Source organism: Rhinoraja longicauda, chromosome 17 (assembly GCF_053455715.1).
Source record: "Rhinoraja longicauda isolate Sanriku21f chromosome 17, sRhiLon1.1, whole genome shotgun sequence".
In the NCBI taxonomy this organism is placed as follows: domain Eukaryota; kingdom Metazoa; phylum Chordata; class Chondrichthyes; order Rajiformes; family Arhynchobatidae; genus Rhinoraja; species Rhinoraja longicauda.
Window position 1 is genome coordinate 21,114,137 of NC_135969.1, and position 12,828 is coordinate 21,126,964.

At 47.5% G+C, this 12,828-nt stretch overlaps 1 protein-coding gene across 6 annotated transcripts in view; it reads left to right on the forward strand.

Moving 5' to 3' along the window:
• Nucleotides 1-2,803: 2,803 nt before the first annotated feature.
• qrich1 (glutamine-rich 1) overlaps nucleotides 2,804-12,828 on the forward strand; it is a 30,464-nt gene continuing 20,439 nt past the window's right edge. The window contains exons 1-3 of one of the 6 annotated variants that reach the window (XM_078414296.1): nucleotides 2,811-2,932; nucleotides 9,035-9,159; nucleotides 10,576-10,887. In XM_078414296.1, coding sequence (XP_078270422.1) covers nucleotides 10,597-10,887 — 291 coding nt within the window. In that variant the 5' untranslated portion in view covers nucleotides 2,811-2,932; nucleotides 9,035-9,159; nucleotides 10,576-10,596. Of the gene's footprint in view, nucleotides 2,933-3,032; nucleotides 3,315-7,305; nucleotides 7,454-9,034; nucleotides 9,160-10,575; nucleotides 10,888-12,828 lie in introns of those variants that run through there. The other 5 variants (XM_078414293.1, XM_078414298.1, XM_078414297.1 and 2 more) reach the window with 5 other exon arrangements.

Genomic DNA, 12,828 nt, shown 5'->3' on the forward strand with positions numbered 1-12,828 from the left:
CTAAAACTAAAAGTGAAAGTGGATTTAAAATGGGGATGTAGTGTTCAACAAACCTGCTCGAATTCTTTAAAGACGTTACAAACCAGTGGATCTAGAATGACAGATGTGGAGCATTTGGATGTCCAGAAGGATTTGGTAAGAATCCACATAAAACTTTATGCACAAGGGTTTGGGGGAGAAATGTATTGATAGGGGTGTGGTAACTAACAGAACACAGCACTGGGATGTGGCTCATCTTTGGACTGGCTGTCAATAACGAGTGGGATGCCTCAGGATTGGTACTGATGCCTTCCCCATTCGTTCACTGTCTACATGAATGACATGATGTAACTTAGTGTATCGTGGCCAGTTCGTTGATACAGATTTTGGTGGGTTACAAGATGTAGACAAAGAACTGCAGATTCGTTTATACAAAAGATAGATACAAAGTGCTGGAGTAACTCAGCGGATCAGGTAGTATCTCAGGAGAAAAAGGAGGGGTGACGTTTTGGGTTGGGACCCTTCTTCAGTTCCAACCCGAAACGTCACCCATCCTTTTCCTCCAGAGATGCTGCCTGACCCGCTGAGGTACTCCAGCAATTAGTGTCTATCCTAGGTGGATTACCAAATTGGGAAGAGGATACAAAAAGGGATATAGATGGGTGAGGTGAGCTGGCAGCATGTGGACAGCTGGAACGTGGTGTGGGAAACTGAGGTTGTGCACTTTGTAGAATGAAAAGGTTAACTATTCTCAGGCCAGGTAATGCAAAACATGGCACAAGGAGATCTGGGGACCTCGTCCATGGAACAAGTGAGCACTTGTTCAGCAGCTGGTTCGGAAGGCCGATGGCTTGGTTGTCTTTGTCACAAGGGGGAAGGAGTATAAAGCATTCGGTGAGGCTGCACCCAATCTGCCTCCCAGTTGCTGCTCTTGTTTAAGGAAGGACATATTTGCCTTGGCATCTACCCAACTGACCCCTGGGATGAGTGTATTAGTGTCTGACAAATGATGGTGCTGATTGGACCTATATTCTGAAGTTCCAGGAAGAGAGATTTAGCCGACTGGAACTGTTACATAGAAACAAAAAAAATAGGTGCAGGAGTGGGCCATTCGGTTCATTCCATATGATCGTGGCTGATCATCTAAAATCAGTACCCCGTTCCTGCTTTTACCCCATATCCCTTGATTCCTTTAACCCTAGGAGCTAAAACTAACTTGAAAACATCCAGTGAATTGGCCTCCACTGCCTACTGTGGCAGAGAATTCCACAGATTCACAACTCTCAGGGAGAATTTTTTTTTCTTCATCTCAGTCTTAAATGGCCTATCCCTTATTCTCAAACTGTGACCCCTCGTTCTGGACTCCCCCAACATCGGGAACATTTTCCCTGCATCTAGCCTGTCCAATCCTAAGGATTTTATATGTTTCTATAAGATCCCCTCTCATTCTAAATTCCAGCGAATACCATCCCAGTCTACCCATTCTTTTATCATATGTCAGTCCCACCATCCCAGGAATTAACCTGGGGAACCTACGCTGCACTCCCTCAATACCCATAATGTCCTTCCTCAAATTAGGAGACCAAAATTGCACACAATACTCCAAGTGTGGTCTCACCAGGGCCCTGTACAACTGCAATAGGACATCCTTGCTCATAACCTCAAATCCTCTCGCAATGAAGGCCAACATGCCATTAGCTTTCTTCACTGCCTGCTGTACCTGCATGCTTACTTTCAGTGACTGATGTACAAGCACACCCAGGTCTCGTTGCACCTCCCCTTTTCCTAATCTGACACCATTCAGATAATAATCGGCCTTCATGTTCTTACCACCAAAATGGATAACCTCAAATGTATCCACATTATACTGCATCTGCCATGCATCAACCCACTCACCCAACCTATCCAAGTCACCCTGCAGCCTCATAGCATCCTCATCGCAGTTCACACTGCCACCCAGCTTTGTGTCATCCGCAAACTTGGAGATGTCACATTTAATTCTCTTGTCTAAATCTTTTATGTATATATATATAGTAAATAACTGGGGTCCCCGCACCGAGCCTTGTGGCACCCCACTAGTCACTGTCTGCCATTCTGAAAAGGACCGTTAAATCTGAAAGTAAGGAGTCTGCCAATAAGATAATTTATTTTCACCCAGAGAGCGGTGAATCATCAGAATTCTACTCTCCACCATCTGCCCCTAATCCTCTCACCAAGAAAAGGGCGCAGGTGGGGGAGCTTTTTCACAGAGGTAGTCCGTATCAAAGGAAGCTATAGCAGCAGATACAACTACAGCTTTTCTAAAGACATTTGAACAGATATATAGATAAAAAGGGTTTAGTGGGATATGGGCCAAATGGAGGCAAATGGGACTAGCCTAGTATGCGGACGTGATCGGCATGCACATGTTGGGCCGAAAGGTCTAATCCGTACTGTGCGGCTCTGTGACCTTCATTCACATAGTAAATTAACGGCAGAACAAAAAGGGATTAGAGGTCTGAATAGTTCTCTGGAAATGAAAGGGCTGAGTGACCCCCTGGAGTGGCAGTAATTGAAGGGGCCGAGCGGCCGCAGAGGGACCGAGGGGGCGGATGGGCCGAGCGGCCGCAGGGGATGGATGGGCCGAGCGGCCGAAGGGGGTGGATGGGCCGAGCGGCCGCAGAGGGACCGAGGGGGCGGATGGGCCGAGCGGCCGCAGGGGATGGATGGGCCGAGCGGCCGCAGGGGGTGGATGGGCCGGAGGGGTGGAGCGGCTGCAGGGGGCGGGTGCGGGCGCGGCCCCTTTAAGCGTCGGGCGGGCGGGCAGAGTCTCGCGAGGGTTGCGGGGCGGACGGGCGCTGATTGGCGGCGGCAAGATGGCGCCGTGTGAGGATTAGAGCGGCGCAACACAATAAGGTCCGGGCGGTGGCGGGAGGCCCGGCGGGCAGCAGCAGCAGCACGACCGCGGCCTCAGGTGAGTGCCAGCCCGGGCGCGCCAGTCCAATCCAGGGCGAGGCGGAGGTCGAGCGGGCCGCACCGGGGCGGGCGGTGCCAGAGGGCGGGATGGCTGCGCCGGAGGGCGGGATAGCTGCGCGGCCGAGCCCTGGCTGAGCCACGGGCTGTGCCCAGGCCGAGGGCGCCGAGCGCAGGCTCCCGGCCCGGCGCGGAGGGAGCGGGGCCACGGGGGAGCAGGCCGCTCCCGGGCGCGCACGTCCGACACCCGCGGTAGCTGCTGGGCTCGCACCCGCCAGGCCGGGACCCCGGCTGCGTGCGCGACCCCGGCGCGGCGACGGGGACCGACAGGCGGGAGGCAGCGAGCCCGAGGAGCGGCGGCCCGGCGCTAGGCCGCGGCCTGGGTGAGTGGCGGCGTCTCGTCCGAGCGGGCCTGGGGGCCTTATCAACGCAGGGCTCGGGGAGAGGCGCCGGGCCTAGAGCCCGGGACGGCCCTCAGAGGGGCGGAGCCGGCCGACATTCAACCCTTCCTGCTTTCCCCCCTTCTTTGCTCCTCTCTCTCCAACCTCGTTACCTCCCATTGACCTCCTCTCTCCCCCTTAACCCTATCGCTCCCTCCTTCCCCACTCCCCTTAACCCTATCGCTCCCTCCTTCCCCACTCCCCTTAACCCTATCGCCCCCTCCTTCCCCACCCCCCTTAACCCTATCGCCCCCTCCTTCCCCACCCCCCTTAACCCTATCGCCCCCTCCTTCCCCACCCCCCTTAACCCTATCGCCCACTCCCCTTAACCCTATCGCTCCCTCCTTCCCCACTCCCCTTAACCCTATCGCCCTCTCCTTCCCCACCCCCCTTAACCCTATCGCCCCTCCTTCCCCACCCCCCACTTCCCCCTATCGCCCCTCCTTCCTCACCCCCCCCTTAACCCTATCGCCCCCTCCTGCCCCACCCCCCTTAACCCTATCGCCCCCTCCTTCTCCGCCCCCCTTAACATTATCGCCCCCTCCTTCCCCACCACTCACAATGACCCCCCCCCCCTCCTCTATAGCCCCCACTTGACACCCGCTCAATGACCCACTCCCCTGTTGACCTCTACCCCCATACCCAACGACCCACTCTCCACCCTGCCCTATTGATTCCCCTCCCCCTTTCCCCAGCACACTTTGTGGACGTAGAAAGCCAGTGTCAGGACTGGGAATTATTTGTTCTTCTCTTTCAAAATTAGAAGGTTCTCCAGCTTGAAACATTAACTCTCTCCCTATCCACAGATGCTGCTTGAGCTGCTGATCGTTTCCACTAGTTTCTGTTTTTCTTTTAGGTCGTGAGTAACTGCAGATATATTTTTACTTTCTTATCGGTGCTTCCTGTTCCCCTCCCTACACCTTGCAGCCCATGTCCCTTCCAGCCGTGTAATTGCCACCCCCCCCCCCCCCCCCCCCCCCCCCCGGTTCCTATACCTTGGCTTGTGAATGAATTGGTGAAAATATAGATGAGTAAGTTTGCAGATGACACAAACATTGGTGGGAATATGGAACGAGCTGCCAGATGAGGTAGTTGAGGCAGATACTATAACAGCAAGTAAAAGACACTTAGGCACATGGACAGGAAAGGGTTAGAGGGGTCTATGTGGACAGGAAAGTGTTAGAGGGATAGGGGCCAAACCTGGACAAATGGGACTAGTTTAGATGAGGCGTTTTGGTTGGCATGGACGACTTGGGCCGAAGGGCCTCTTTCTGTGCTGTGTGTCTAGAACCAATGAGCAAGCTATCTTATTAGACTCTCCATTTATACAGAACTGGCGCACACGTCATGCACTCGAAAGAACAGGTTTTAAATTGTAATATGTTGAGCCGCTGGTGGTTAGGAAATCTGCATGCGTGCTAAATTCATGTTATGGTTTGATACAGGCCTTGGCTAAAATGTTTGTTTTCATGCACTTTAGTGCTGGGAATCTCGATCCGTTCCTTCATTTAACAGTAATTTGAACGTATGATGGGGGTTAGAGAGAGTTACATGGACAGGAATATGAGGGGAAGTTGGGAAGCCTGTGCTTGGGTTGCCATGTTAGCTGTGACCACTATACAGGGTAAGTTGGTCAAACATAATCATGATTGGGAGATCCCCATCCAGCTGTTGATCCTCTCAAAGATCCCAGGGTTGGCACCATAGTGGAAACGTGCAGTTTACAGTTGCTGTAGAAAGGTGTTCAGCAAGGAGCTGGAGTTTGGCAGCCATTATGTGTTGTTTTATTCAAGTTAGCCTCAGATTTGAACAACTCATTGAATCAGCCCGTCGAAGCACCAACTCACATGGAAAATACTGTGCAATCAGGACCTTGAGGATTCTTACTATTCAGTAATCTGTCCCCTTCCTAAAGCAGCAAGTGTGCATGTACAGCTAGTAGTCCAGGCATGTGTTTAGCTTTGATATCCTCATGATGAGTTTCTACCAATGTTCCCCTCAGTTCAGTTTGCATAACCAAGATTGTGCAGAGGCTGTGGTATTGGCCTGCACTCAGCTGAATCCCAAAGGTGAGGCGAAATGGAGTGTCCTCTATCATCAGTATTTGATTGAGTGACCTGATAAAACTAAATGAAGGGGGAAGCATTAAGGAAGATACTTGGCAGATGCCAGTCATCTCAACCACAGAACAGGAATTGGGTGTATAGAAGCACCATCACCTGCAATTAATCCTCTGTTCTGAAACATCACTGCCAGTCCATTACGGTCAGTAAAAATGAGCGCAAAATTCCTCATGGTGTCGGGAGCATCTTTTCCTCTTCAAGTAGCTAAAGGTAGAGGTTGGAGCTGGCTTTGCCCACATCCTCACAGTTCACACTTTCAGGGTAGAATGGGCAGCATCACTCAGTCATACCAAACAGAGATACCACATATATTTTACAGTTCAATGTGGATGTTGCCATTTGATGATGTAGAGTCAGTTTAATGACCAGAATGGTGGGAGACAAAATGTTCACCCTGGAACATAACTTAACAAGAGGCATATAAAGGTAAACTGTTTCCTGTTGGTCCGCGGTGTATTCAACAGTCGGATAGCCTGATCCGTGCACAGTATCCCATAAGCTCGCAGTTCTGGTGGTCTTCAGTTAATTTGTTCTGTAGAGCACTCGTACATTCTTGCATTCAAGTTCCTTTATGTTAGATTTTGGTGGGTAAGAACTCTTATTGTAAGCTTTTAAGAAGAAAATCAAAAATCTAAAAATGACTGCCTATTTCTCTGATGTTAGCAGAGAAACAACACAATTTTTGGAATCATTAATTACGTGCAGGATCAGCAATCTAGAGCAATTAAATCACTAAAAATAGTTCTGTAGAGGAAAGGGACTGATTTGATTGTAGGAGGTTAGAACGACGGAATGATAACTGCACAGAACAAGGCCATTCGGCCATGGAATCTGTGCCAGCCATTGTAGTATAGGAGTTATACAAATTGTTGGTTAGGCTGCAGTTAGAGTGTTAGGTGCACTTCTGAGTGTGACATAACACGAACAGCAGCCTAACCAATTGGAAGGCTGTGACTCAGCTAGAGAAGGTGCAGGAAAGATGCATGGGGAAGTTGCCTGGACTGGAAGGCTTGAGTTATAAGGGGAGACTGGATAGGCGGGACTGTTTTCCCTTGAGCGAAGGAGACTGAGGGTGAACTTAGAACAGTACAGCACAAGAACAAGCTGTTCGGCCCACCTTATGGAGGTTTATAAATTTCTAAGAGACATAGATAGGGTTGAAATAGTCTTTCCCAGGGGTATAGAATTTTAAACAGAGGCCATAGTGTAAGGTGGGAGATTTAAAGGGAATCTGAGGGGCGATTTTCATGCCAACAGTGATACGTTTATGGAACGAGCTGCCAGAGGGGCTGGTATAGGTAGGTACAATTATAACATTTAAAAGAGATTAGGATGGGTTTAGAAATCAAATGGGATTAGCAAAAATGGGCACCTTGGTTAGCATGGACGAGTTGGGCCGAATGGCCTGTTTCAGTACTTTGAACTTAAGAGTCATTCCTGCAACCTGCACCCTTTTCCCCATCTTTCTGCAAACTCTTTCCTTTCAGATACTGATTAAGCTCCCTTTCTGATACCACTCAATAAAATTTTAATTGCATCCAGAATTTTATTATTTTTCTTTCCTGAAATTGCAGCAGCATCTTCTTCAGTGAAGCCTGAGATGGTTCTCAGTTAGTAACGCAGCCATAACTCTCTGCTCCTAAGAGAGCATTTCCTTTATAATCTCTCTTCTACAAACCAATAACATGCCTTTAGAATTCCTTTCACTTCCCCTCTAATCACGCTGCTATTTTTTCCTCATATGTTCTCTGCCCTGTTTGTCTGAACTTTATGTAATCTTTATGTTCGGCACGGTGGCGCAGCGGTAGAGTTGCTGCCTTACAGCGAATGCAGCGCCGGAGACTCGGGTTCGATCTCGACTACGGGCGCCGTCTGTACGGAGTTTGTACGTTCTTCCCGTGACCTGCGTGGGTTTTCTCCGAGATCTTCGGTTTTCTCCCACACTCCAAAGACGTACAGGTTTGTAGGTTAATTGGATTGGTAAATGTAAAAATTGTCCCTAGTGGGTGTAGGATAGTGTTAGTGTGCGGGGATCGCTGGGCGGCGCGGACCCGATGAGCCAAAGGACCTGTTTCTGCGCTGTATATCTAAATCTAAACTTGGTTCTTGTGCATTAACGATCATGTGAGCAGTTTTGGGCCCCATATCTGAAGAAGGCTGTACAGGGGTTGGAAAGGGTCCAGAGGCGATTTACGAGCATGTTCCTGGGGCTGATTGGATTAACGTATGAGGGCGCTTGATGGCACGGGTCCTTTACTCGCTAAAGGTTTGAAGGATGAGGGAGGAGCTCATTGAAACCTACCAAATAATGAAAGGTCTAGATAGAGTGGATGTGGAGAGGATGGTTCCACTAGTGGGAGAGTCTAGGACCAGGGGGCACAACCTCCGAATAAAAGGACATAGCTTTAGAAAGGAGATGAGGAGGAATTTCTTTACCTCAGACTGCTGCGGAGGCCAAGCCATTGGGTATTTTTAAATACTGATAGGTTCTTGATTAGTAAGGGTATCAAACGTTTTGGGGAGAAAGCAGGAGAATGGGGTTAAGAGGGGAATATAGATCAGCTATGATCGAATGGCAGAGCAGACTCGATGGGTCGAATGGCCTAATTCTGCTCCTATGTCTTATGGTCTTATGATCTGACTTAATTATAAAATGAGGGGCAATCATTTAAAATGGGGAAGTACAGGAACTTCTTGCAGAGTTGTAAATCCCTGGCGTTTTCTGTCCCAGAGTGTCGTGGGGTATAGATCATCAGGGGGATTTAATGAGTACGTAATTTTTAGAAAGATGAGGGAATTGACCCCATGGGGGAACTGGAAAAAAAGATGAAGCCTGTTTAAAGGTTTACCAGTGTTCAATTACAGTTTTGTTTGCCAGTTTTCCTCGACCAGTTCCTACCTAGGCCCGTTCTGTCCCTCATCGTGGCCCTTTACGTGGTGACTATTTGCATACCTTGGGTATGCGAGCAAAGAATTTCACTGTGACTTGTCACATCTAACAATAAAGTATTCAATTCAATCCTTTCAAAATTGAACCTGCTCCAAGATGATCAAACCTGAACACAATCCTCCCAAGTGCGGGCTTGCCAACATCATGTACAACTGCAACAATATCCCAATATTTACACTCTGCCCAATTGATGGCCAATGTGCCTAAAGCTGCCTTCAACACCCTATTCATCTCTAACACCTCTTTCAGGGAACTATCTACCTTCACTCCTAGATCCCTTTGTTTGACAACACTTCACACGGCCCGATTGTTCACTGTGAAGGTCTTGGCCTAGTTTGACTTCTCAAAATGTAACCCCTCCCACTTATCTGAATTAATTTGCTATTCCTCAGAACACTTGATCAAGATCCCACTAAAATTCTTGATAACCATCTTCACTGTGTCAAGAGTATTTAAGTGTTATATGTACCGACAATGGAACAATGAAATTCTCACTTGCTGCAGCTCAATAAAGGTTAACTATGATAACACCTAGTTTTGTATCATCTCCAAACTTACTAATTATATCTTGTTCATTCGTATCCAAATAGTTGATATAGTTGATGACAAACAAAAAGCCAAGCATCGATCCCTGAGGCACACCATTTGTCACAGGCCTCTAGTCAAAAAAAAAACATCCTTCCACCATCACCCTCTGCTTCCACCTGTCAATTATGTAAGTTCATAAGTGATAGGAGCAGAATTAGGCCATTCGGCCTATAAAGTCTACTCCGCCATTCAATTGTGGCTGATCTATCTTTCCCTCTTAACCCCGTTCTTCTGCCTTCTCCCCATAACCCCTGACACTTGTATCCAATTTGTTGGCTCTCCCTGGATCCCATGCAATCCAACCTTCCAGAGCAGCCGGTTAAAGGGCTCACTCAAGTCCATATAGTCCATGCGTTTTTCCATCCTCTTAGTTACTTCCTCAAAAAACATAATCACATTCATGAGGCACTATCTCCCATACATAAAACCATGCTGACTATTCCAAATCAGCCCCTGCTCAAATACATACGTATTTTATCCCTCAGAATCCTCTCCAGTAACCAACCTACCTACCTACCATAATTGTTTGGCATATTGGTCAAGAGTTCACGGGTGTTTCTTTGCAGTCCTTCTTAAATGGAGGTACAACGTTAGCCACCCTTCCGGTCATCCGCACCTCACCCATGACTAACGCTGATTCACATATCACAGCCAGGGCTTCTGTATTTTCTTCTCTACTTCATGCAGTGTCCTCGAATACATCTGATCAGGCCACAGGGATTTGTTTACCTTCATATATTTTAAGACATCCAGCACTATACAACTGTACAGCTCCTCCCCCCTTCTGTCGTGGGGTAGACTGACTGCCCTCGCCCTCCCCCCTCAATCTTTGCACATCCCAAATCCTGGACTTGCCACTCGTCACTTTAATTTAACTTTAATTTCATGTTTCATGTATCTTATATTTTATGACAATTGCCAGACCAATTTCTCTCCGGGGATAACTAAACTTCTGTTGTATCATATCTTACCTCTACTGTGATGTGGACTAACCCCAAAACATCTCCATTAACTTTACCAGGTTCCTTTATATTCCTGTCCTTCTATGCGGTAAAAAACTAAGGAGAAATCTAGTCCATCTCTTATGACTTCATACATTTATGGTCCATTTTGGTTTCTGTGGAGCCCTTTTTCTCCCTAGTTACTCTTTTTCCCTTATAAAATCTCTTTCGATTCTCTTTAATCTTATCTGCCAGAGCTACCTCATGCTCCCTTTTTGTCCTTATTTCCTTCTTGAGTGTAGTCCTGCATCGCATGCACTCCAGGGATGGACTTTCCTAGCTGCCCATGGCCTACTTGACCCATGCCTCCTTTTCTGCTCACTTCTAATGCTTGTTTTTAAATTGAGTTGTTAGGAGTCTGCTGTGAAATGTTGTCTAATGAAAGCCTGGAGCCCAACCGCCTCGGTTGTGGCATCTTGCTGACTGGTGGGATCCTGGAAGCATCTTGATCTCCTTGAAGGGGTGCGGGTTGGATGAGGTGAAATTGATAGATAATAGCACATTTATTTTAATTTTTTAATTTTTGCTACACCTTTGTTTAGGAATACAGGTAAACTGTAACCATGAATAACTCATTGGATAACGCTATGTCATTTGAGGAGTACATTCGGTTGAAAGCACGCACTATCCCCCAACACAGAATGAAGGAGTTCTTGGAGTCATTGGCTGCAAAGGGACCGGAGGCTTTGCAGGAGTTCCAGCAGACCACCATGACAGTGTACCAGCAGGGCGGCAACTGCATCTACACGGACAGCACTGAGGTGGCAGGTTCCTTGCTGGAGCTCGCCTGTCCCGTTACATCCACTGTCCAGCAGCAGGAGCACCAGATTCAGCAGCAGGCTCAGCAGATCCAGGTATGGCTGCAACAATCTCCTCCAACTTTATTTCCAACTCATGTTAAAAATGTCAGAGTTGAAGATTGTGGAAGTCACAGCCAAAGGAATGCACCTGTGATCTTACTAAGGCTTTCGTTTCCCATGCCTTGTATTGAATTAATCGAAGAGCAATTCGAACATGTAGCTCCCCAAAAAACCAATGTAGGTTTGTGAGGAGAGAATATTTTCAAAGCTGCTTCATGGAGAAAGTGGAATTTGGACTTGGAGAGCGGATTAGTATTGGAGAAAAATGAGCAGTGATCCTGTGGAGTGAACACAGTTTAGTGTGAATCTGAAGAAGCAGGGAACTGCTGATGCTGGTTTATATTTTTTTTAAACAGGATGTGCAGGAGTAAGTCAACGAGTCAGGCAGCACCTCTGCAGAACATGTATAGGTTACATTTTGTGGTCGGGACTCTTCTTCAGACTGGGTCACCAAGGGGAGCAGTGAGAAAGGGTCTCACAGAACTCACTTCATAGAGAGGAGAACTTCTTAAAAATAGGCATAACTGAGTCTCAAGAAGGGTCCCGACCCAAAACATCACCTATCCATGTTCTCCAGAGATACTGCCTGACCCGCTGAGTTACTCGAGCACTTTGTGTCTATTTTAACGTGAATCTAATCAGGAAGTGGGAGGAGAGCCTTGGAGCTGCTCTGGATATTAATGGGCGAGGGTTGGGTGTGGGAAAAGGTGGAGGGAAAACATTGGAGAGAAGCAAAGGGGTTGGGCAGTAGAACATTGATTGGAGATGTAAGGATAGAAATAGCTGGAAAATCAGAGCAAGTCAGGTGGCATCTGCAGACACGGTTGGGGTGTCCAACTGCAAGTCTCCCATGAACATGGTCTTTAGTACAGATGTGGAGGTTGGCAAAGGAGAAGAGGAGGCAGGGTTCCAGCTGACATCACGATAACACTTGTACACCAGTTCTTTGATTCACATTATAGTCGTCTCTGTTGCATTGTGTAACTCTCCACGGTGTGCATGAACCTACACCTACCCTACCATTCAATGGATGGTGCCCACACGCATAGATTCCCATCATTTGGTAAGTTCTCAGTTCCATCCAGTTTTCGGAATTATTCTCTATTTAATGATCCAATTACTTTACTTTTGCCCATTCTCGTAATCTTAATTTACAGCTTAATATTTCTATCTGCATCACTTATAATGCTTTCTTTCTCTGTATCATCAGCAGTGGGTTCAGGGGCCATTTCGTGACCCCAGCATACATCCTGTTGAGCCCCATTTCCCACATCCTGACAAGTTGCATTTCTGCCACTTAACCATACTGCCTGCTACCTCAGCACGTTTCCAGCCAGAAATAATAATACACTCCAATAATTTGTTTTCCTTGGGATTGGAAAGGGAGGAATTATTACAATTAGTGACAGCTGTCCACATTAGAATGCTTCTAATCCCAGATGTGGTGCTGATGTGTTTTAGTAACGTTACAGTCGTAAAGTCTGTTGTGTCCTTGTCTCTGATATGTATTCAAGTTATAGAAACCGCTGACATGGAAGAATGCCTTTCAGCCCAGGATGTGCCTGCCAGTCACAGTGGATTTTGGGTTAATCCTATTCCTTGGTCCACAGCCCTGCACATATGGCAGTTCACGTGGTCACTGGGCACTTTTTAACCATCGCCTTAGTTTTTTTTTTCATCACCCATTCAGTCCCCACTACTCATTGAGTGAAATAATGGTTCTCCACTCCCATATAATCCTTTCTCCAACTGACTTAAATCTGTGCCACCAATCTGTCTAACAAGGAACAGCGACCCTTTCTGTTCATTCAGTCTTGGGCCATCATCATTTTATATGTAATTTCCTTTCCAGACCCTTTTTCCAGGCACCTCAAGTCTAGCCAGGCCCTTCTCAGAACAGTGATTCTCTCTCCTGCCCTGGAAATATCCGCATAA